General features: G+C 37.3%; 1 protein-coding gene across 1 annotated transcript in view; it reads left to right on the top strand.

Moving 5' to 3' along the window:
* The window catches only part of ADAMTSL3 (ADAMTS like 3), a 616,185-nt gene that overhangs the window by 245,559 nt on the left and 347,466 nt on the right, over positions 1-23,160 (top strand). Inside the window, exon 4 of the mRNA XM_044660156.1 lies at positions 22,383-22,510. Coding sequence (XP_044516091.1) covers positions 22,383-22,510 — 128 coding nt within the window. The remainder of the gene's footprint in view (positions 1-22,382; positions 22,511-23,160) is intronic.

Below are 23,160 nucleotides of genomic sequence, written 5' to 3'. Positions count from 1 at the left end.
TAAATGTCTGATCGATTCAACATAAATTTTATCTACATGTATATTTTATACTACCTAGTATAAAGATTTTATACACAGACATATGATATATGTGTATATATGTATGTGTATGTATGTATGTATAGAATTTCATCAATATAGGGAACTTCTTTGGGGGAAATTCTTATCAATGCAAACAGACAATGACTCTAAAACTTAGAAAATGACATGGGAGTACTGAGCTGTTTAAATACATTGCTCATAGTCACATATACACTATGTATCAGAGGTGGGACTCAAATCAAGGTCTGAGGAGGAACTCTTTCAATTAAACCGGTCAGTATAATAATTAGTTATTTGATTCATAATGCATTAATTCATCAAGCACTTGATAGCTACATTTTGCAAAGCACAGTTCTAGTACTAAGTTATTTTGCTTATTTTGATTGTGCCAGTTGGAAAGTGAAGAAACATTTTTGTCAGATTCTTAGAAATCTAACTATATTGATACATAGCATAGATATACATAGACATATGTAAATATAATGTCTATATACCTATATAGATACATCTGAATTATCTACATAGAGGTAATAATTAAACACTTGGCAGCTGATAAGTTCACTGAAAGTGTAGAGAAAAGAGAAAAGGACTAAAGGCAGAACTTTTGGGAACACCCAAGGTAAAGGGGCATGAAATGGATAATAAGCCAGCAAAGGTGAAGCATAAGGATCTACAGATAGGTAGGAGATAAATCAGGAAAGAAGAAGTATCATGAAAACAGAGAGGAAAAAATATTTAGGAGGAGAGAGTGCTCTGCAGTATCATATGCGGCATATAGGTCAGGAACACAGTTCTGACTGTGTTACTCTTCCTTCCTACATTTACTAAACTCCAGTAACTTCCAGTTACTTCCAGGATCAAATGTGAAGTCCTCTAGTCAGTTTTTAAAGTTTTGTGTAACCTGAGTTCTCCCTTCTTTTGTAGTCTTCTTATACCTTTCATTCTGCACCATCCCACTCCCAAACCCCCTGCTATGCAATATGCTGACTCCTGGCTGTTCTTTGAACAATACACTCTATCTCTCACCTCTGAGCATTCATTTTTTTAAACCCTTCCCTTTCCTCTTAGAATCAATACTATGTATTGGTTCCAAGGCAGAAGAGTGGTAAGGGTGGGCAATGGGGGTCAAGTGACTTGCCCAGGATCACACAGCTGGGAAGTGTCTGAGGACAGATTTGAACCCAGGACCTCCCATCTCTAGGCCTAGCTCTCAATCCACTGAGCCACACAGCTGCCCCCTCTTCTGAGCATTCTTGCCAGCTCTCCCTATGTCCAGGATTCTCTCCTTTGTTTCAATTTTTTGGATTCCCATGCTTCCTTCAAGTCTCACCTAGAATCATTTTTGCAAGATGCTTCCCCAATCCTTCTTAATCTTAGGATTTTCCATCTGAGAGTATTTCCTTTATCCTATAGATATTTTATTTTTATATAGTTACTTGCATGGCATAGCTTCCATTTGACTATGAGCTACTTGAAAGCAGGGACTGTTTTTGTTTTGGGGGCTGGTTTTTTTTTTTTTGGCTTAATTTTTTTTTTGGTCTTTGTATTCCCAGTATTTAGCACATGTCCCTCTCCCCTCTCCCCCTCCACCCCTCCATCCCCCCCCACATAGTAGATATTTATTAAATGCATATATTTTGAGGAAAAGTACAAGAGCTTTTGAGCTTCATGAAAGGTTTGATAGGGATGCTGATTCCCAGAGACATTTGTGTTCAAACCAATATTGTTCTAATTCTGAGGTCTAAATGAGATGAGTTGTGGGATATGAAAGGAAAATCCATTTAGACTTAGAATTCCTTTGTTGTAGATAGTCAAATTCTTTAATCCTGAAGCTCAGTGTGCCAAATTTACTTAGTGTGGGGAGGGCCATTGTACCTGTCCTCAAACCCTTTTCTTCCCTCTGGGAGCCTATACTCTATGTACAGACCCCTAGAAAAAGTGGATTGAAGCTACAAAGCTTCAAATTCACATTCAAATGAATTCCTTTAGCTCAAGGTCAGCAGGGTCACCAGGCATATGTAAGTCTTTTTTAAAAGCTGTATTGTGCTGGGGCCTCATTGCTGATTACCTCTTAAACTAATTCAAACCCTGAGAAAAATTCACTTTCATCAAAACACTTAATCTTTCAAAAGGGCTGGAGAAAGTAAATACCTTTCCTTATGGACATTAGATAGTTCCTTTTTTTAAGATTTAGCAATCTGGAAGTCTCCTTTTGTCTAATTCAGCATCCAAGAATTATAACAAAAAAATTTGAAACTTTACTAGGTTGTGCTATTTTAAAATCTTTTTTTTCTATTTGATTTGATTTTTTTCTGTTTTTATTTTATTTCAAAATTTTATTTATTTAATAGAATTTAATACCAGATATCTCAGCTTCTCTCTTCCCTTCTGACACCAAAGAAGGTTTCACCCAACAAAAAGATATGTTTATGTGATTGTGTTTTTTATGTTTCTTTTTTTTTTATTTCATTTTCTGGAGGTGAATAGGCACAAGTTATTCTTCAAATATTAATCTATAGCCGTATATAATGTTCTCCTGGTTCTACTTATTTCACTCTTCATTACTTCATGTATGGTTCTAAATTAAAAAAAAATTAACCTGCTCATCATTTCTTATAGCACAACAATATTCCATCACAATCATATACTACCGTTTGTCTAGTCATTCTCCAAATGATACAGTTATTTTAAAACCTTGTCCCAAATAATGCCTTATCTTTCTTGTCCTTTAATGCTTTCCTTTCAGTTCCTTCCTCTTATCAAAACCAAAAAATTCATTTCACTCTGATTCTGAAAATGCAGACACTGTTCTGCAGGATAGGGGAGCTAGTTGGCTCAGTAGACAGAGTTCAGGACCTGAAATCAGGAAGACTCTTCCTGAATTCAAATTTGACCTCAGATATTCACTAGCTTTGTTACCCACATTAAGTCATTTAACCCTGTTGGTCTCAGTTTCCTCATCTGTCAAATGAACTGGAGAAGGAAATGGCAAAATATTCCAGTATCTTTGCCAAGAAAACTCTAAATTGGATCAGGAAAAGTTGGACACAATTGAATAACAACAACAGTGACTTAAACAGCAAATTAACTGACCAAACAAAAGCCATCTGCATAGCTTGATTCTGGCCCTTTCTCTTTTTTTTCATTTAGGAATTTGGGTGAACAGAAAGCCTTGTTGGACATTTTGGTAGTAACACCAATTTGATAAAGCAACCAGCAGCTACCTCCTTGAATTGAAATCAAGAATGATTTTAACTTCTTGGAAAAATGATTAGAGAGAATCAAAATGTGGTATAATGAATGCATAATCCAGTATTTGGAGCTGTGCACAATACTCTTTGGATTCACAGTTGATTGTGAAATTAGTATTTTGAATAAAAAACAAAATTTTAATTCAAATTAAGGACCATTGGTCAGCTGAAATATCTTAGGGTCCTGAAGATTCATGTATTGAATTAGAATCATAGTTTGGATATGGTAGGGAGGGTTTTGTGGCCCTTTAATAAAAAGAATGAGGGGAGAGAATGGTATAAATGGAAAGAGAAATGGGGAGGGAAATGAGACAAGTAAAGAAGAAGAAAAACAGGAGATATTGAAGGAAGGAGGGAATTAGAGGGAGAATGAATGTATAAGAGCTCCCAGTAGAATACTAGACATTTCAACTAGAACATGGGAAATGGGAACTGTTAAGTAATGCTTTGATTGTTCTTAGAGCAGTTTGACAAGGAAAAGAAAACTGGACTTGGAAGTAAAAGGTGATGTTTGTGTTGCTTCTCTAAGGAAATGAGGAATTCTATGAGGTGGAGGGAGTGCATTCCAGGCATGCGGAAAATAGCCATTGTGAAGGAAAAGAGAGAGAATCCTATATGAAAAGAACAGAGAGAAAACCTATTTGACTAGAGTATAGAATATAAGAAAAGAAGTAATGTATCATGATTCTGGAAAGCTGAATTGGGGGGTAAAATTGTAAAAGGCTTTCAAACTCAAGTAAGGGAATTTATATTCTATCCTAGTAGCAATCTGAAGCTGAAATGTATTGGGTAAGGGATTGACATGGTCAGATTCTCACCTTAGAAAAATCACTTTGGTAATTGTGTGGAGGATGGACTGGAGAAGGGAAGAGACTTGAGGCAGGGTGACCATTTGGGAGGCCATTGCAGCACAAGATGATGAGTGCCTGAAAAAAAAAGAGAGAGGGGATCAAATATAAGATATGTTACATACTTCACGTTTTTTTGTGCAGGTAGAATGAGCTAATGGATATAGTAATGCTTTGTAAATTGATGCATTTGTCTATTATTATCACCCATATTCTGTTACTTTTGCCTTTAGTATTCCACGGAATATTGTGACCAATTTAGGATTCTTGACAGACTTCCTTAAAAAGTATGGGAAGACATTGAAGAACAAGCTGGGTGAGCCAGTGTTGGTAGATGACCTTGTGGAGAGGTCAAAGGAGTGGAGATGAATAAATCTAGAGAAAAAAAGGCAGACATCTACCCCGTCCCATCTTTTTCACCTTAGATCTCTTAATTTGTTGGTATGGAGAACTCCATATGATTTGTCATGGAGAATGGCAGATGCTCTGTAACTTAGCATCTCATAGGATTTCCTGAGGACAATAGGAATGATTTTGCCTGTGATAACACACTAGCTAGCTGGTGTCAGAGGAAGGACTTGAAACCTGGCCTTCTTGACTCTAAAGCTACTCTTGTTTATTTATGAATGGAAAGAGCTTTTATGGGAGAGCAGGTGATGACTCCTATTTTTCTTTTTTATTATCTCCATTGAAAACAAGCTAAATTTTTTTAAGGAGTTGAAAGTTAAAAATAAGTTGAAATAAATTATGTCTAATATTAGAATGAGTGATCAAGAAAGTTCAACATTCTCATTCCTATGGCATAAAAATCAGCTGCCCACAATTTAATCAATCAGCTGAACCCAGTTAAAGTGTGTTCCTTCCTAGAGAACAGGCCACTGCCCTAGAAAGTATTTATATTAGATTGTCTGGCGACCCATCTCTTTACCACTATATAGTTGACACCAGATTGGCAAATACATTGTTCAGACTATTATTTCCTGATCTATTCAGTCTGCATTCATTAAACATCATGGTATACTCAACTTCATCAGATGACATACAAGTAGATGGAGACAATAGCTTCTGTGCTTCAGTCCATGATCAATGGACTTTAAGAGATAAGATATAGAAACAAGAACTTTTTTCATGAATAAATTTATGAATAGCCTTTATAGTTTGATAATCCAGTTGAAAATCATAGGATGATGTGATCAGAGGGATTGTAGAAGTTATCAGTGCAACCTCCTGTATTTTCACATATAAAGACATTGAGACCCAAAGAAATTAAGTCATCTGCCCAACATCCCATGGACAGTGTGGCAGACCTAAGATTTTGAAATCTGAATCCAAAATCAACAACCTCTGAATTATTTTTTTTTATTTTTAACTGATGAAGAAAATAAGGCCCAGAGTGGTTTGTTGCTTTACTAATGTCACAGATACTTAATAACAATAAGAAGGACACTTCTTGATTGATATTTCTCCTAGAGACCATAACTGTTAGAGGAATTCAGAAAAGACAGTAATCACTTGGATTGCTATTAGATGTCCTACAGGAGATGAGCTTTGACCTTGGTCCTTTAACAAAGTATAGGTTTTGGATAGGTGAAGAGAGGAGAGAATTCTAAGCAAAGGGACTAGTAGAGGTGTAAATACAGAGGGATTTACTATCAAATTATGGGGCAGCATAGATGGAAGGAGCATTGGTTCTCTGGTCAGAATATCTAGATTGGTTCAGGAAGACTCCAGTTCAAATCTGGTCTCAGACATTTATTAGCTAAGTGACCCTTAAGGTTAAGTCACTTAACCTGTATCTACCTTAGTTTTCTCATCTGTAAAATGGTGATAATAATAGCATCCACCTTGAATGGTTATTGTGAGGATCAAATGAGATATTTGTAAAGTATTTTGCAAATGTTAAAAGTTCTATATAAATGCTAGAATTTTTATCATTGTTACCCCATCTCTAATACTACCTATGTGAACTTGAATGAAATCATTTAACTGTCCTGTGCCCTGATATCTTCATTAATTAAGTGACTGATGAATTAAATTAAATTAAGTGGCTTCTAAGGTTTGTTGTAATACTGTGATATGTGTGAACTAAGGAAATAAACCTGACCTGCTTAGAAGATTTGTGTTGGGAAGTGAAGGGATATAAGATTGTACAGGCAAAGTAGGTTAGTGATGGATAGATAGCTTGAACTCCAGCTTCATATGCTTGTATGTAGGACCTTAGGCTCAGTTGAGATAAGTTGCAAAGGGCTCATGTAGTTACTCCAAGAAGGAGAGACAGGAAGAAAGAATGTGTTAGCTTGTCTACTAGTTGGCAATCAGCTTGGCTAGTACATTGTTCAGATTAGTATTTCCTGATCAGTTCTATTTGCATTCATTAAACACCAGGGTTACTTGGCACTATATTAGATGATATCACATGAGGCCAGTAAGTATTTGCAATCTTTCCAACATTGGGGTCTTTTCCATTTTATAGTCTTTTCTTCTTATGTGGTCAAAGCTTCGGTTTCAGTATTTGAACTTCCAGTGAATAGCCTGAATTAATTTCTTTAATTATTGATGTAATTATTGTAAAGTTTGAAAGAAATTATGAGGATGGAAAGGGAAATTGTTTTGGAAGAGATAATTGTTGTGGTATTTAAAAAGTGCCAATGGAAAGAAAGAAGAGACTATGCGAGACATCTCAAATTAAAATAATTGCATTTTCTAAATGATACTGCTTTCATCATAAAGCATTGCTAAGGGATAAATAGTACAGTTCTTATTTTATGATAAAAAAATAGAGAAAATTTAAAAGGTATGTTTTAGTCAAGAGGCAGAGACATTCCTGGAATACAAATAGACCTGTTTTTATACAACAGAGTATATGTAGACTGTGAGGTAGTTAAAGGGGGCACAGTGGATATCATGTTGGACTTGGAGTCAGGAAAACCCAAGTTAAAATCCTGTCTCAAACTCTTTTCTTACTTACCTGTATAAGTCACTTTTGTTGTTTAGTCCTGTCTGACTCTTCCTAACTCCATTTAGGGTTTTCTTGGCAAAGATTATGGAGTCCTTTGCTATTTCCTTCTTCGGCTCATCTTACAGATGAGGAAACTGAGGCAAACATGTTGCCCAGGGTCACATAGCTAGAAAGTGTTGGAGAAGAGATTTGAACTCAGGTCTTCCTGACTCTGCACCTGGCACTCCATCCACTGTGCCATCTAGCTGCATTTTTTAAGTAACTTAACACAGAGTAAACTTACCCTCTTTCTGGTTGCTGTTTCCTCATTTGTAACAGAGGGACAATAAAAGCACCTACCTCAGAGGACTGTTGTGATCAAATGAGAGTGCATTGCAAAGTGCAAAGGAAAGTGCTTTGTAGACCTTAAAACTCAATGTAAATACTCTGTGTCTTTAGTAGTAGTGCTCCAGTTTCTCTTTGTGGAAATGATGAACCCAGCCTTATCAATACAGACAGATTTATTTTGTATCACTGACTCTTGGGAATTGGAGACATTGTTTAAACTTTCTCTCTTTCTTGACCTTAAAGTAGATATTTTGTTATTCCCTTAGGAATAGTTTTAAATACTAGTGGCTTTATTCAGAAAATGTAATTAATTTTTTTAAATGTGACTCACTAGAGCTCCTAAAAGGCATTGTATTAACTTAAGGTATTACTATTAACTAACATCAGCAGTCTTCTATATTGGATTTGTCTTTAGTTCCCTGTGGTTCCTGTGGGTAGAATTCTTGGAACAGGCAGATCAATGCAACAAGTAATATATCACAGCCTGGACAAATCCCCAAGCTATGAAAACCTAGTGCTCCAAAACTCAAGGCCACACCCTGCTCTTAGTCTGCTGAATGACCCTCAGCATTTCCTAGAAATAGCCCAAAGACACAAAACTGGGAGGGATAGTTAATAGGCTGGATTACAGGATAGAATCAGCATTCAGAAACATTTCCCTGGGCTGGAATGATGGCCTAAAACTAAGGGGAGAAAATGCAATAGAGAAGCCTACACTTGGGTTAAAAGAAAAACTACACATGACCTTTACTTAAGTTAAATCTCTTGAATCCTAAGACTTAGCTTAACTGCAGTTCATTTGAAAATAACTGAAGGGTTTTAGTTGAATATAAGCTAAAGTCTTTGTGAATTAACCATGCTGATATGGCTAAAAAACTGGGGTGTAGAGTACAATGAAGGTAAGAATATATAAGGGGTCCCCCAAAATTGATGCAGTTTTAATTTAATTTAATTTCAGAGAGCTGTTACTTTGGATCCCCTTCATTGTTCCACCATGCTCTGAACTGGTCAGATCAGACCCGAATTTTGTCATCAGTTTGGGCCCCACATTTTAAGGAGGACATTGAATGTATAGGAACAAATTTGGTTTGTGGAAGAGAATAATGTTCAGAGGAGACAGGACAGTTAGCTTCACAAATTTCAGGTTAGTCTGTGGGCAACTAGATAGTACAGTGGACAGAGTGCTGGACCAGAGTATGGAAAACTCATCTTCCTTCTCAGATACTTATCAGGTGTGTGATCCTTGGAAAGTCACTTAACACTGTTTGCCTCAATTTTCTCATCTGTCAAATGAGCTGAAGAAGGAAATGGCAAACTGCACCAGTATCTTTACCATGAAAACCCTAAATGGGTCAACTATGATGGAAACAACTGAACAGCAACAATTTGAAGAAGACATTCTTTTTAGCTCCAGAACAAAGGGCAAGATGCAAAATACACAGGAAGGATAATTTATAGCTGTCCGCATATGGCAACATTGCTTTGTGTGAAGTGGTAAACTCTCTAGGATGGGGACCTGTCTATATGTGTACATGGAATAAGGTCCCTATCATTGGACAAGTTGTTCAGATATTTGAATATAGCAGTTAGATATCCCCTGACTCTTTTTATTCAGACTAAATCAATCAAAAAGGCATTTACTAATTGCCTACCATATGCTAGGCATTGTGATAAACTAAGTAGTGCCAGAAAAATAGAAAGGTCAGCATTTAGAGTTGGTCTATGTTGAAGAAAGGAATTCATTGACAAATGTTGAGTTTCAGATAGGTTAAGTGATTATGCTCTTATGCAGCCTCCCTAACCACCTTCCTGGTACTACCCCAGACCAGTGGCCACCAGAGAATATGTTAACAGCTCCCCCCTTCTTCCCATTCCACTCTACCCACTGCCAGGTTGAAACTCATGATTTAATATGGTTTGGAGAAAGAGCAATTTTTTTTTGGTTTAGATTAACCTTCACATGCCTCACTCCATGTATTATATTTTCTTTTCTTTTAAAAATTAGTTTTTATTGATATCTTTTGTTGTTTCATCATCTAAATTTCCCCCTGTGTTCTTCCTTCTTCTCTTAGAAAACTATCCTATAAAACAAAAATTCTGAAAAGAAAAAGAAAAAAATAAGTAAAACTGGTCTAGGAATCTACAGGTCCCAATTGAAAGGTTACAAAGCCTCCTTGAGACTAAATCATTCAGGTAAGACAGTTGCTTGGATATCCTGGGATTCCTTGAAGAAAGCCTGGGATCCTTTGGCCTGTTTCATAGTGCATAGATTTACCAGATTTCTGTGGTCAGCTTGGACAAGAGGTAGAACCCTTTTCACACTTATATAGAAGATGCATGAAGGTAGCCACTCTACACAGTCCATGTTCAGTTTGAATTGACTAAAGTTTATTAGTCAGATATGACTTATCAGCTGAACAGGGCATTGAAAACTGAGCTATATAGGATAGCTGAATCTATAAATACATTGATTACCCAACATCCTGCAATGCAGTGATAAAAATAAAGGGACCATATATCAAACACTTGTGGACTCAGACTGTCAGAGAAGGGGGATTCAATATGGAATTGTTGGAGGAAATTTTGTAGGGCCAACCAGTGAAGTAGAACAGGGGGGAAATATTGAACTGAAAGGTGCTTTAAAAGATAGTTTAACCCTTTCTTTGTCTATATAAAGAAACTGAAGTCCAGTATAGGAAGTACACTACTTGTTAAGTATATCCTGAATTAGAAGTTCAAAATAGGTGTTGAAAAAAAGCAGCAGTGTGTGAGATCAAAGGATCCAGAGAACTAAAGGGCAATATAGATAGTTCTTTCAATCATAGGTGGTGAAAACCACATGGGATCCTGATGATTTTTGTAGATTGCCAAGACACGGAAGCCCTATCTAAGTGGACTCAGGAATGTGCTCATTGTCAGGAGATTCTGACAGCTGGAGTAGAAGCCCTCAGTTTGCATCAGGCTCAGGATTCGAGATGGGAAAAGGAAGGAGATAATTATTGGTAGTGCTTGGCTGCTGTGGATAGGTCTCGTCAGGGGTGTGCTGGTAAAGTTTTAACTACTGGCTCTCCCCAAAATGCCACATACTTTTAAATTTAGTCTCAATTACTAACATTTTTTCCATCAATTCCTTAAGTTTAGATCACCAACAAAATGATAAATCAAGGCCTGATTTTGTAGTATTTGTTGGTTTCTAAAGTATAAATGATCACACTGAAAATATGACAAGTGACTCTTGAGAGCTGGTATGGCTTGCTCTAGTAAATTCCTGGACTGTCCAGTATAAGGAATGGTTATAAATGGAGTATATTTTTAGGTTGAAGGAAAGAAGCAGTAAAGAGGCTAATGGGACAAGTACTCCATAGTCCTCCCCTTCTTACCCCTATTCTAATCTGCTCCACGTAAATGTCCACAGACTGCCCCTCTAGTCTTGCAAATGGAGTCCCTTGTTCACAAGGGGCTAAGAAAGAATGTGTGGAGAGTTCAGTGTGACCCTTCTCCAATGCAGAGTACAGGTCAGACCAGGCAGTGGTGGGTCAGGAGTGTCATCTTCAGAAACAGAGAGCAGCATTTATTGTGTCATGTTTCAGAGATGGCATGTGACTCTCAGAGTAGGATAAAATAGTGAAAAGAGCCTGCTCTTGGGAATATGAATAAGACCTGTAACGTGTACTTGGTAAGATAGGTTGGAAGCAGACTAAAGAGAGGCTGGAATGCCTGGCTACGGCTTGTGGGGGTGGCTTCCTCCATCTCTTGGTTTGATGATTCAGTCTGAAGCCAATGGGATATTTCCCTTGAGCTCTCACCCTCCTCTGGGCCACATAAAAGGGAACATTCCTTTCAGTTTGACCGATTATCACTCATTTGAAATGCTTCACTCTGCCCTGCCCTGGTCTTCCTCCTTACTACCCCTTCACAACCCTTTCAGGGTCTCCTAGCCTCCAGTCTCTCTTCATTCAACTTTGTCCTCCACTCAGCAAGCAAAGTGATCTTCCCAAAGTGAGAGTCTAATCCTGCCACCATCCTGCTCAGTAGATAGTAAGTTATCTCAGAGATTACTTCTAGGATCAAATATCAAGTCCTTTGTTTGGCGTTTAACGCCCTTCACAACCTGACCCCATTCTCCTTTTCCAATCTTCCTAAACACTACTGCTCTCCATGCACTCTACCATTTAGCCATATTATCTGACATGGTGTTCCTCACTCTGTCCTCTTATCTTTTTTTATCTTTGTACTGGTCATTTGCCATGCCTGAAAAACTCTCCTTTCTCAACCTCCAGCTCTTAGAAAACTTTCTTTTAGGACTCAACTCAAGGACCACCTCTTCCAAGAAGTCTTTTCTGCTCCCAACCCTTCACCTTGTGCCATTTCCTCCTGTCAAGGTTACCTGCCTTCTACACTATATTTATCTTGTAGGTAGGTTCTGATTTATAGATGTTTTCTCTCTCATTAGAATGTTAACTTTCTGAGGACAAGGATTGTTTTTACTAGTTTGTTCGGGCTATTGCTTTGGCACATAGTAAGTGATTAATAAATGCTTGGTGATTGATTGTCATAATGACAGCGTCGCCCGTACAAAATTCCTAAAGAACTCTTGAAACAACAGAGGACTTTATAAAAAGGCGAATGTGTTTGTAGAATTTGGGAGCATGCAGGTAACTTGACAAACCAGCAAATTGATGGTGTGTCACTTTTCCCATCGCGAGGAATTCATTCCATTTTTTACAGAGAGGGCATGCTCTGTCATCAGCCTCCTGTACCTATTTTCTTCATCAGATTCACCTTCCACTTGAAGTTTTTGCTGGTTCCATACATATCCATCAGCTAGAGCCTCCTCTGATTTCAGGGTAAGTGTCATTTGGGAAGGTGAAGCTCACCAGACATCTGGCCCCAGACAAGCCAAAGTCCAAGGCAAATGTTGCTAATGCAATTTTATTTTTATTCCATGAACTATCCCGGAGTACATGTTGGAAAAATCTCAGTTTAGGCCCCCTGGTTTACTAATTCCAATTTCCATGGTTTGGTTGGTTTAATTTACAATTCTGATGCCCCTGTGCAGCCAGTTTTTAAAAGCTGTTTTTATTATGGCGTTATTATTAAAATGTTGAAGCAGTTAAATCTATGATCCAATCCAGTTTCAGAAAATCCAAGCACCCTGGCTAAAACTACAACTAAATGCAGTGATTTGAGGTGGGGCCTGGGGGTGGAGGAATAGGCTCTTACTGCTACTGGCAGAATTCCATTAGCATGGCCTCCATTCTTTAAAAGTCCCAGCCAGATGAGACCTCAAGCTTGCAACTGGTTCAGACTCTCACTTCAAAATACAGGAGACAATTGGTTGTCTCCCCTATTGGAGAGATTCTAGGGAAGGAGACTGCACAGCTTCCTTCAGCATGTAATTATTCTTTTAATTGCCCTTACTATCAATAAGCTTCTACTTTTATATGTGGATGGATCATAAGTTTCTTCTTAAGGAGACACTACACAGGATGATCTAATCCCAATAGAACTTTACCAAAAACAAGAAAATTCAGCTCTTCAGTTAACATTTTGAGAAATAAAGGGTGTAATCAATTTGTATTTAAGTTTGATCTTTATTTAATTCAAAGTGTTAACAAAGTAGATTATTAACCATGGGGATTTGTAACTGTAGTGTTCATAATCTAATGTCAACAATGAACAGCTAAGTTTGTAAACTGTGAAAATTTGAGCTGTATACATTCTTTTTGTTCATTTAATGTATCTGGCTCCTATCCAGCCATGATTTAATCCAGCATGATTATTTTATGAAGCTTTCATTGTATTATCATTTTTTAAAAGCCACTATTATTGGGACAAGAGGAGAAGGAGTTAAATTGGGTTTTAAAGAAAAGCTCATGGAATGTCAGATATAGAAGAGAATTTGAAGATCACTTATTGTTCTACTTTATTTGAAATAGAGGAAGCAAGGACTCAAGGAAGAAAAGTCATCTGCTTCATCACTCAACTACAAAGTGAAACTTCTTAGACTATAACCCTAGGACTCCTAGTTCCTGGTCCAGTCTCCTTAGCATTTCTGGTACTTCTTTTCTACCCAGAAATATCCAAGAATGACATTGGTGAAAACTGAGGCATAACTTGTCAGGATCCAAAAAAAGCCACTATGAAACTATGCACACTGCCTTGATCTTGAGAATCTCTGTAAGCAGAACCATATTAATGTGTGTTTAGTCTTAGAAGTAATTCTCATAGGTGCAATAAAGATGATGTGATGGAAGAAAGCAAAAGGGAAGGAGAATGATGCTCATATATAGAAAAGGAGCTACATCTCAGGCTTGTTCCCTGCTTCTCATCTTGGCCAGGAGAGCCCTGAATTGGGGAATCTTGACTCTAATCACTGCTAATGATTATAAATTAACTAATTATTACTCTTTATCACTTAAAGTAAATTCATATGCAAATTAAGACATCACCCCATAATGTCATTGGTCCTCTTTGAAAACAGACAACAATTAGCAGAGTGAGTCTTAGAACCCTTTTCTCCTGATACCCTGTTCAATTTTTTGTTGTTGTTGTTGGCTATCATTCCTTATGATATACTTTGACTAAAACCACATGTTTTTGGTTCCTTCTGGACTCTGTTCTCCATTTGTGGGTCACACTCTACCATCAGTAACAAAGGAAGACTTTCATTCCCAGTACAGCTTGTACTCTTATAACAGAAAAAGAAACCAGTTTCCTTTCCTGGGATGGAAAGAAGACCTGAATTTGAGCTTAGAAGATTGTTTGTTCTTTCTTAGGCCAGGTCAAAGGACACATGGATCAGAAAATGAGATTCAGCTAGGAATATCTCCCCCACACCCCCAGAACAACTAATATAAACCTACTTTAATATTGTTTAGGATCCTCATTATATTTGCTTTGGAATGAATGTGGAAAGTTGACCCACAAAGATTCTAGGATTTTTTTCTTTAAAGAATTGAATTTAGTGACTGTGAAAATTGCCATAACAGACAGACTTGGATAAAGAAGTTCTAGAAAAATTTTAGAATAGACAAAGCAAACATTTTATCCAGTAAAGACTTACTCTCTTACTCCTTCTGTTCATTTGCTTGATAGATTATGCACTATCCCCCATTGTACCCCCTACTTTCCCATTGCTTTTGTTCCCTGTTTATCAATGTCCTCTAATCATCCCTGTGTGTGGACTTGCTACCCATCCTTAAATGCCACCTGATGAAATCTCCTTTGATTCCCTTATCCTCTACCAAATCTGAAGGTCTCAATCTTCTTCTGATTGCAGAACACTTGGTATTCCTGTTGTGCACTTACTAATTTCTGATTTGTACTGTAATATTTGTCTTCATAAGACTTATCTCTTCTAGACTGTAAGTATCCAGATACCAGGAACTATATCTTATTTATCTTGGTATCTCCTCCAGCCCCCAAAATACTGAATTCATTTCAATTATTTTTGTTATTCAGGTATGTCTGACCCTTTGTAAACCTCATTTGGAGTTTTCTTGGCAAAGATACTAGAGTGATTTGTCATTTCCTTCTCTAGTTCATTTTACAGGTGAGGAAATTAACACAAGGTTAAGTGACTTGCCCATGGTCACACAGCTAGTGTCTGAGGCCAGATTTGAACTCAAGAAAATGAGTCTTCCTGTCTCCAAGCCCAGCACTGTATCCATTAAACCACCTAGCTTCCTGCATTACACAAAGCACTCAATAAATATTTGAATTCATGTTCGCTAGTCCAATTCTTTAGTTTTATAAGTGCATTATTAAGGTCGACTGCTGATTATTATTAACTTAGATTTAGAGTAGTATCTCTGTATCAAGAGTGCAAATTGGAGGTAAAGTTTCCCATGTACATACATAGAATGTGGCTACATTGCTATGTACAAATATATATCCTATGTATATACAAAACATTTATTTGACGCTTCCAAAGAACTGGTTTATTTAACCCTCTCTAAATTAGCAATTCTAAAACTATTGGGAATCTGTTATGTACAAGTGGGAAAGATGTGATTTTGATTTTTAAATTCTTTATAAGCCAGTATTTAGAGGTATTCTAGAACTAGCTCCGTGGTACAGTGTATGGAGTGCTAGGTCTGGAGTCAGGAAGACTGATCTTCCTGAGTTCAAATCTGGCCTCAGACACTTATTTTATTAACTGTATAACCCTCAGGGTTAGCCACTTAACTCTATTAGCCTCAGGTTGTTCATCTGGAAAATGAGATGGAGAAGGAAATGGCAAACCACTCCATTATCTTTGCCAAGGAAACTTTAAATGGAGTTATGAAGAATCAGACACAACTGAAAAATAAGAACTATTTCAGAAGGGAACACCATATCTGGAGCTAGAGGGACCTTAGAGGTCCAACCCTATTTATTTGTACCTAGTCTAATGCCTCATTGTAGAGGTAAGGAAGCAAACTCCCCCAAAGTAAAATGATGTGTTTAAAGTCACAAAGACTGATGATGATGGTAATAATAACTGATATAGACAGGTCAGCTGACACTTAAATCCCAAACCCTTGTTAAACATGATCTCTTAGAAGAGACTGATTTCTACAAGCCAAGTCTGATACACTCCCAAATTGCTGCTGACCAGGACCCTTAGAATCTTTAGGCTTTGGTAAGAACATACCTATAAAGGTGAGTCCTGAAAAATAAAAATACAATTTTGCTCCAGACAGAGAGCTTCTATATGGGATATCACCCTCTAGAGAGGCATGATAGAATAATGGACAGAGTTGGAAATCTTTGGATTCTTGAAGCCTGGAGTTGAACATTGTAACCATAGACAGGTTACTTAATGTGTCAGTGTCCCAGCAAAACCTCTGAGACTACAAGTAACAGATGAGTTACAGATCTATATTGGTGAAAAGAATTTCCATACCAGGAATTCTCTTCACTAAAGAAATCACTGGTTCAGACTCTCTTCTACCCTTCCCAAAAGAATGATCACAGAGACTTTAAGGAATTCTTAGCTCAGTAATGAACATACCAATCCGCAGAAGAGCAACTGCCAAGTACGTGGAAAATAAGGGGAACTATTAGCTCAGTAATGCACATACAAATCTAGTAAAAGTTGAACTGTATAATGAAAATAAAATTCTTGACAATAATCCTAAAAATATACAGTATACATGCACCAGTCTGTTGCAATTTTTTTGGAGGTGGGGGGAGCACTTAGAGGTTTCCATAGAAGAAGCAAACTAGCCATTAAAGCTAAGAAGCAACATTATTTAAATTACATTGGGTGGAGCAGCTAAATGGCTTAGTGGATTAAGAGCAAGGCTTAGAGACAGGCTGTCCTTGGTTCAAATTTGGTTTTAGGAAGGTACTTCTTAACTGTGGGATTCTGGGTACGTCACTTAACTCCATATGCCTAGTCCTTACTACTCTTCTACCTTGCAACCAATATATAGTATTGATTCTAAGAGAAAAGGTAAGAATTGTTGTTGTTGTTGTGTGTTTTTAGAAAGTTAAATTTGGCTGGGGTGAGCTAGGTGGCTCTCAGTTTATATTTTAAGTACAATTTAGATCTGAATAGGTGATAATTCTATAGTGGAAATTGTCTCTATTTAAAATTCAAGAGGATGTTCAGGTGATTTGTGTAACAGTTTAGTAAGTCAATGCCCTGACCTGGAGACACAGGAGGTCCTGGGCTCAAATGTGGCTTCAGATACTTCCTAGCTGTGTGACCCTGGGCAAGCCACTTAACCCCCATTGCTTAGCCCTTACCACTCTTCTGCCTTGGAACCAATACACAGTATTGTTGCTATATTTGAAGGTAAGAATTAAAAACATTGCATTTAACCTAAGTCAAGAGAAAATACTTAATTTGAGATACCTGGGGAGAGGAGAGTATGAGGGCAGGAGAAAGAGAAGAAGGATTTCTTGGGGTCTCAGTACCTGAAAGATGAAGCTAACCTGAATCTCCAAAGGGGCAGGATCCATTTGTAACTTTTCAATAGGGGAATGAAAACAAATTATCTTAAAACCATGGTTCGAGGAGGACATTTGAAGACCATGAGGAATACTCTCTGGGTCTGTGTCCAGATTATGCCAGGTTTTCATTACTCCTCCCTGATCTGATACAGGTAGATATGGGTCACTCCCACAGAACTGAGCTGTTCCAGAAGAGAGCTTGGTGATAAGATAGAGCTTTGGGGTATGGGCTGTCTGGTTTCATGGTAGGTTCAAATTAGATAGGAAGTTAAAAGTGACCGGCAAGGAGAAACCCACATAGGAACAATGGTCTGTATGTCATCATCTTGGGATTAGAAAACTAAAAATGAGAATCTCTCATGGTAAGTGTGTGCATACTGCAATGCCTAATCAGCAAAGAAAGCACAATAAGAAAGGGTGTCATCAAAGATGTGTGTGATTGAAAATGATGATGGGCTGGTCTTGGGATAAGAGCAAAGGCTAACTAATGGTCAGCAAGTATGCATTCTAATGAAGTCAAGAAAAAGCAAGGAGGGTGTTCCTAGCATACTGGGTAACCTCCCTGATGACATTGTGGAGGGACATGTAAAAGATCAGCATAGGATGGGAAGATGTGAGTGGGTTAAAATCTGCTTTATTGGTGGTAAAATCCTTAATAATAAGATATGATAAGATACTTAAACTATTAGCAATGAGTGTTGAGTCAAGATTGCCTCATCATACTTTGCATGAAACTGCATTGACTTATTAAAATGTTATTTAAATGTTCTGAACATGTCCTTGAATTTAATTTTAGACCTAAACAGAGGCATTTCCCACTATAGAATTATTCCCTGTTGAGATCTAAGTCTTACTTAACAAAATATTTAAAAAAATTATATGCATGACTTTGAAAGGAAACAGACCTTGGATTATCAGTTAATTTCATTATTCTACAGTTTTCTCATTTGCAAAATGAGGAGAGTTAATGATCCTGGCTTCCTTCTTGTTTTAGGTGGTAGAGTGGGAAGCATGTTGGACTTGGGAGTTAGGAAGACCTTGGATTTCAATCCTATCTCTGATACTTATATAACTTTTAATGTGACCCATGGGAAATCAATCTCCCAACCTCAGTTCCCTCATTTGTGAAAATGGGGATAATGGAACACTTATTTTAGTTATGGTGGAGGAGCAACAAATAAGAGAATATATGTAAAGCACTTTATAAATATTCAGGCCATCATTATAATTAATATCATCATTAATTATCATAATATAAATTAGAAGCAATACCATAATTGAAAAGCAATTATAATAATCATAATATAATACAATACATGTAATATAGTATTATTATTTGTTGTTGTTGAGTCATGTATTTCTGACACCACTTAGGGGGTTTTCTTGGCAAAGATACTGTAGTAATTTGCCATTTTCTTCTCCATCTCATTTTACAGATGAGGACCTGAGATTAGGAAATTAGGTGACTTTCCCAGGGTCACATAGCTAGTAAGTGTCTAAGACTAGATGTGAACTCATGAAAAAGAGTCTTCTTGATCCCAAGCACAATGCTCTATTCACTAATCTACCTAGTTGCCTTATTGCCATAGTATTATAATATAAGTAACATTATTATAATTATACATTATAATTACTATTATTATAATTATGTTACTATGGGAATCATAAAATAATAATGATAGCAGTTACAACTGCTATCATTATTATTTCCCATGATTCTGTGGTGTATGTTGAATGCTTGGCAACCCTGGTATCAAATTTTCTCTTCTCCTTGCCCCACTTAAAGTTAGGGCCAGAGGCATGGGGAGACTGGGAACTTTCCATTCTGTTGACAAAGATGTATTGGGTGCTAGTTCTGTGGGCACTTAAACAAGAAAGGAAAAGCTCAGTCATGAGACAACTTGAATTCGCAAAGGATCAGAGGCAAAGAAGTAGATAGAAGGAGAGAATACATTGGTAAAACTGCAGTAGAAAGAACATTCAACTAGGGGATTTGAGTGTGACTGAGTCTCAGCCCCAATGCAGTATGATTTTTAGGGCAAATCGCTTAAGTTTTCTGGGCCTTTTGCTTCATATATAAAGTTTAGAACCTGGAAGAGATAACCTCTTAGATTGTTCCCAGCTCTAATTAATCTACACTTCTATGAAAAGAATTTGAGAAAATGGAGAATCATCAGTCCAAAGTGGAAGTAAGGGTCAGTAAAATTGGGGTAATGGGCAGGTCAAAGGAAGATCCTGAGCCTGGAGAGTTATGATTTGTCTGGCTTCATGAGAGGGCACACCTGTGCCTTTTAAGCCTGGCTCTGTGGGCCCTAGATGAGCCTCAGCTGTGATTGCCTCCAGCTCACCTCTGCTGCCTTCAGGATGGGAGACAGCTATGTGGAGATGAAGGCAAACCCAAGAAGAAAGTGGCCTTGACCTTTAGAAGAAATAACTCCAATTATCTGAGTTTAAATGGTTATCAGAATGAACGAAATCCACATACACTTCAACGAAATCCATTTAACATATGTCACTGTTTATGTAATACTGAAATACTTATGTCTAATTGAGTTTCTATATTTTGTTTAGGTAGAAAATGAATATTGACTTTGTCATCTATTTTTAGTTTACCTTGGAAATTGTAAAAGGTGTGCAATGTACATTCTGGTTATGTATTTGTCTGGGGGCCAGGAACCACTTGTAAACTTCTTTTTTGAAGAGTGCCAGTGATCCAAATCCTCTGACCTCTTTTTTACCCTGACTCTATTCAAATTCTCCAGAGTTTCTTTTTGAACCTTTGGCTATGCCTTCACACTGCTTGGGGAGCAACCCGGTCAGCCTTCTCCCCATCTTCATGACAACCATTAATCTATTTGGGGACGCTATTTTGCCTTCCCTTGGGTTTCTTGTCTTAAAGCTAAACATCCCCAAATTCTTTAGCCAATCTTCTGTTCATCCTTCTCTAGACTCACTCTATTACATCAATTATTTCCTAGTGCCTTACTATCAAGGCACATAAGAAGCACTGAGAAAATCAAGGATGTATAAGACAAGGAAGATCTTTATGACCCTAGAGTTTGGAGTCCAGTTGTAGAGAAAAGACAAAAAATATGAAGTCAGTAGCTTAACAGAACCAAAAAGACCCAAGGCAAAAACCATTTCCAAATGAATTATGTAGTTAATAATTGCTATGAAAATTCAGAGGAAAGAGACAGCACTTAATGGTGTGTGGTCAAGAAAGACTTTGCATAAAGAAAGTATTTGAATAATGTCTTGAAGAATGAGTAGGATTTGTTTTGGTAGAGGAGGGCATTCTGAGAAACTGACATAATTTAAACTCAATGAGCCAGTAAGCTGCATTGGGGGTCAGGGTGGGGAGGAGAGGGGAGAGAGGCAACAAGTAGCAATCATTATGTGCTTTAATTTAATGAGTGTATATTAATTAAAGTGTATATTAATTAAAAGAGTGTATAATGAAATTAGGTGGACCCTCACTTCGAAGACCATCTCAAGGAGATGCCCTTTGCGTGATCACTGATGCTAGTCTAAATGTGAACAATCCCAAGTCCCACTCTCTTGCCTACACTATTTATTTTTCCTTATGTGTGGTATGAAGGAAGGCTTATTTCTCTCCAGGATCCAGGTAAACTCTGGAAAGAAGCAGTGTAAGCTTCAACTATGTGTCATCTTCAGCTATTCCGAATGTAGCCTAGAAACAAAAAGGAGAAATAATATTTTTGCATTCAAAATAGAAAAGACAAAGTCTGTGCCTCACAACTCCTCCACATGGCTTTTGGGGATACCTTCAGACCCTTTCTTAGAGCCTCTTCCCATTTACAGTCACTGGTTTCTGAGTAGTATACTGACTATTAGAACCAATACATTAGAAAAGTGAGGACAACTAAGTGTAGTCAATGGTATCTCAAGTAAGGATGATACTATTGATTTTATATTGCTGTACTGTTCATAGACATACTAGAACGTTAACAGTAACAAGAAGTATGGACTGATAGCATAATAAGGGAGAAGACAGAAAAAACTAACCAAAAATCAGAAGTATATCATTAAGTATAATATCCTGGAGCATCTCCTACAGGGTAATATAGCCCTATTTGCCAATTTGTTTATTAATCCCTCACAAGAATAGTAATTTTTTTCCCTATAGGCTGAAACCACAGGTCCAGTCAGTCCATATCCATCTATTTGCTATCCTTTTAGCCCTAACCCTCTACTCAAGGAAGACAGGAAGTATATATTTCATTAAAGAGAGGACATAAATCACAGATTTGAACTGGCAAGGAATTTAAGAATCAGTTAGTCCCGACAAATTAGGAAACTGAATTGCCTAGAGACTAAGTGACTTGCCCAAGGTTACACAGCTAGGAATGTACAGAGCCAGGACTTGAACCCAGACCATTTGGACTAAAAACTCTTTCTACTGCTTCCATTTTACTTTCTCATTACCATCTACAGTGATTAAACTAAAGCAAATCTTGGTACTTAAAGGAGTAAACTTACATTGTCTGGAAAATTCATACATGTGGAATTTCCATCCCTAGTAGAGATGGAAAAATGAAATGTTACTGTGTTTTGTTTGGGTCCAATTTTTTCTCCCCAGGGAACATATGTTTGAAATTACAATGGAAATTGGTGGGAGGGAAAAGTATAATATAGCCCATTGCAAAAATTCATTTTACAGAAATCTCAGAGGACCATATTTCTTCTGTTAAATGAGGTACACCTATAACACCTCTTCTTTTCTTCTCTTCCTCAGAGATATATTCTAATGGAAAATAATTTGTCCTTAATCAGACTATGGTACTCATTACTAGAATGCCTCTAGATTCTTATGGATATTCTCTGCCATCATGCTCTAATGAGAAAATAATAATTTTAAAGTTAAACATTTCAAAGATGTTTCATTTCCTTTGGATACCCTTAGGAAAAGATGAGAAAGGTGGAGAACACTCAGAGGACTTGAACATATTTACAGAAAATTCCTTGTATTTCGTTTTGCCCTATTTGTAGACATCAAGAATTACTCGGTCGGATGAGGATAAAGATGGTGGCTGGGATGCCTGGGGTGCTTGGAGTGACTGTTCTCGGACCTGTGGTGGAGGAGCATCTTATTCTCTGAGGAGATGCTTGAATGGAAGGTCAGTAGCAGAAATGAAGTTTCTTGCACTTAAGCAAGCAGTATCTTTGGATTACATTGGCATACACTGCAAAACCAAGTATTATTGCCATATGAAATTCAGTATGCCAAGCCATTAGAAGGGCTGTGTAATTATGATGCAATTTAATAGAAAGTTATTAAATATGTACTGTGTCAGGGCACTGTTCTGGGTGTTACCAAATGGAAAGATGATTACATAGACCCTTCGCTTATGATTTTTTTACTCTAGTAGAGAGGGAAAAAACCATTACTCAAATAACTAAAATGAAAATTCTAATATAATAGCTGAGAGTGAGGCAAAGTATTGGACCTGGAGTTGGGAAGACCTGGGTTCAGATTTCTACAAGTTTTTCTTATGATGGGCAGTGATTTAACCTCTCAACCTGAATTTCCTGATCTATAAAAGATGGAGATTAATCTACATATTAGGTAGTAAGCTATGAATAATGCTTGAGAATGAGAACAGGGACAGTGTCTCCCTCTTATATTTACATTCCTGGCACCTTGACCTGGCATATGCCTGGCACATAGTAGACAATTAATAAATGTGTTTTAATTGATTAGTAGCATCTACTTAACAGGAGTCTTGTGAAAATCAAATGAGATAATATATATATATATATATATATA

This window comes from Gracilinanus agilis, chromosome 2 (assembly GCF_016433145.1).
Source record: "Gracilinanus agilis isolate LMUSP501 chromosome 2, AgileGrace, whole genome shotgun sequence".
NCBI lineage: Eukaryota > Metazoa > Chordata > Mammalia > Didelphimorphia > Didelphidae > Gracilinanus > Gracilinanus agilis.
This window is presented reverse-complemented; position numbering and strand designations above follow the sequence as displayed.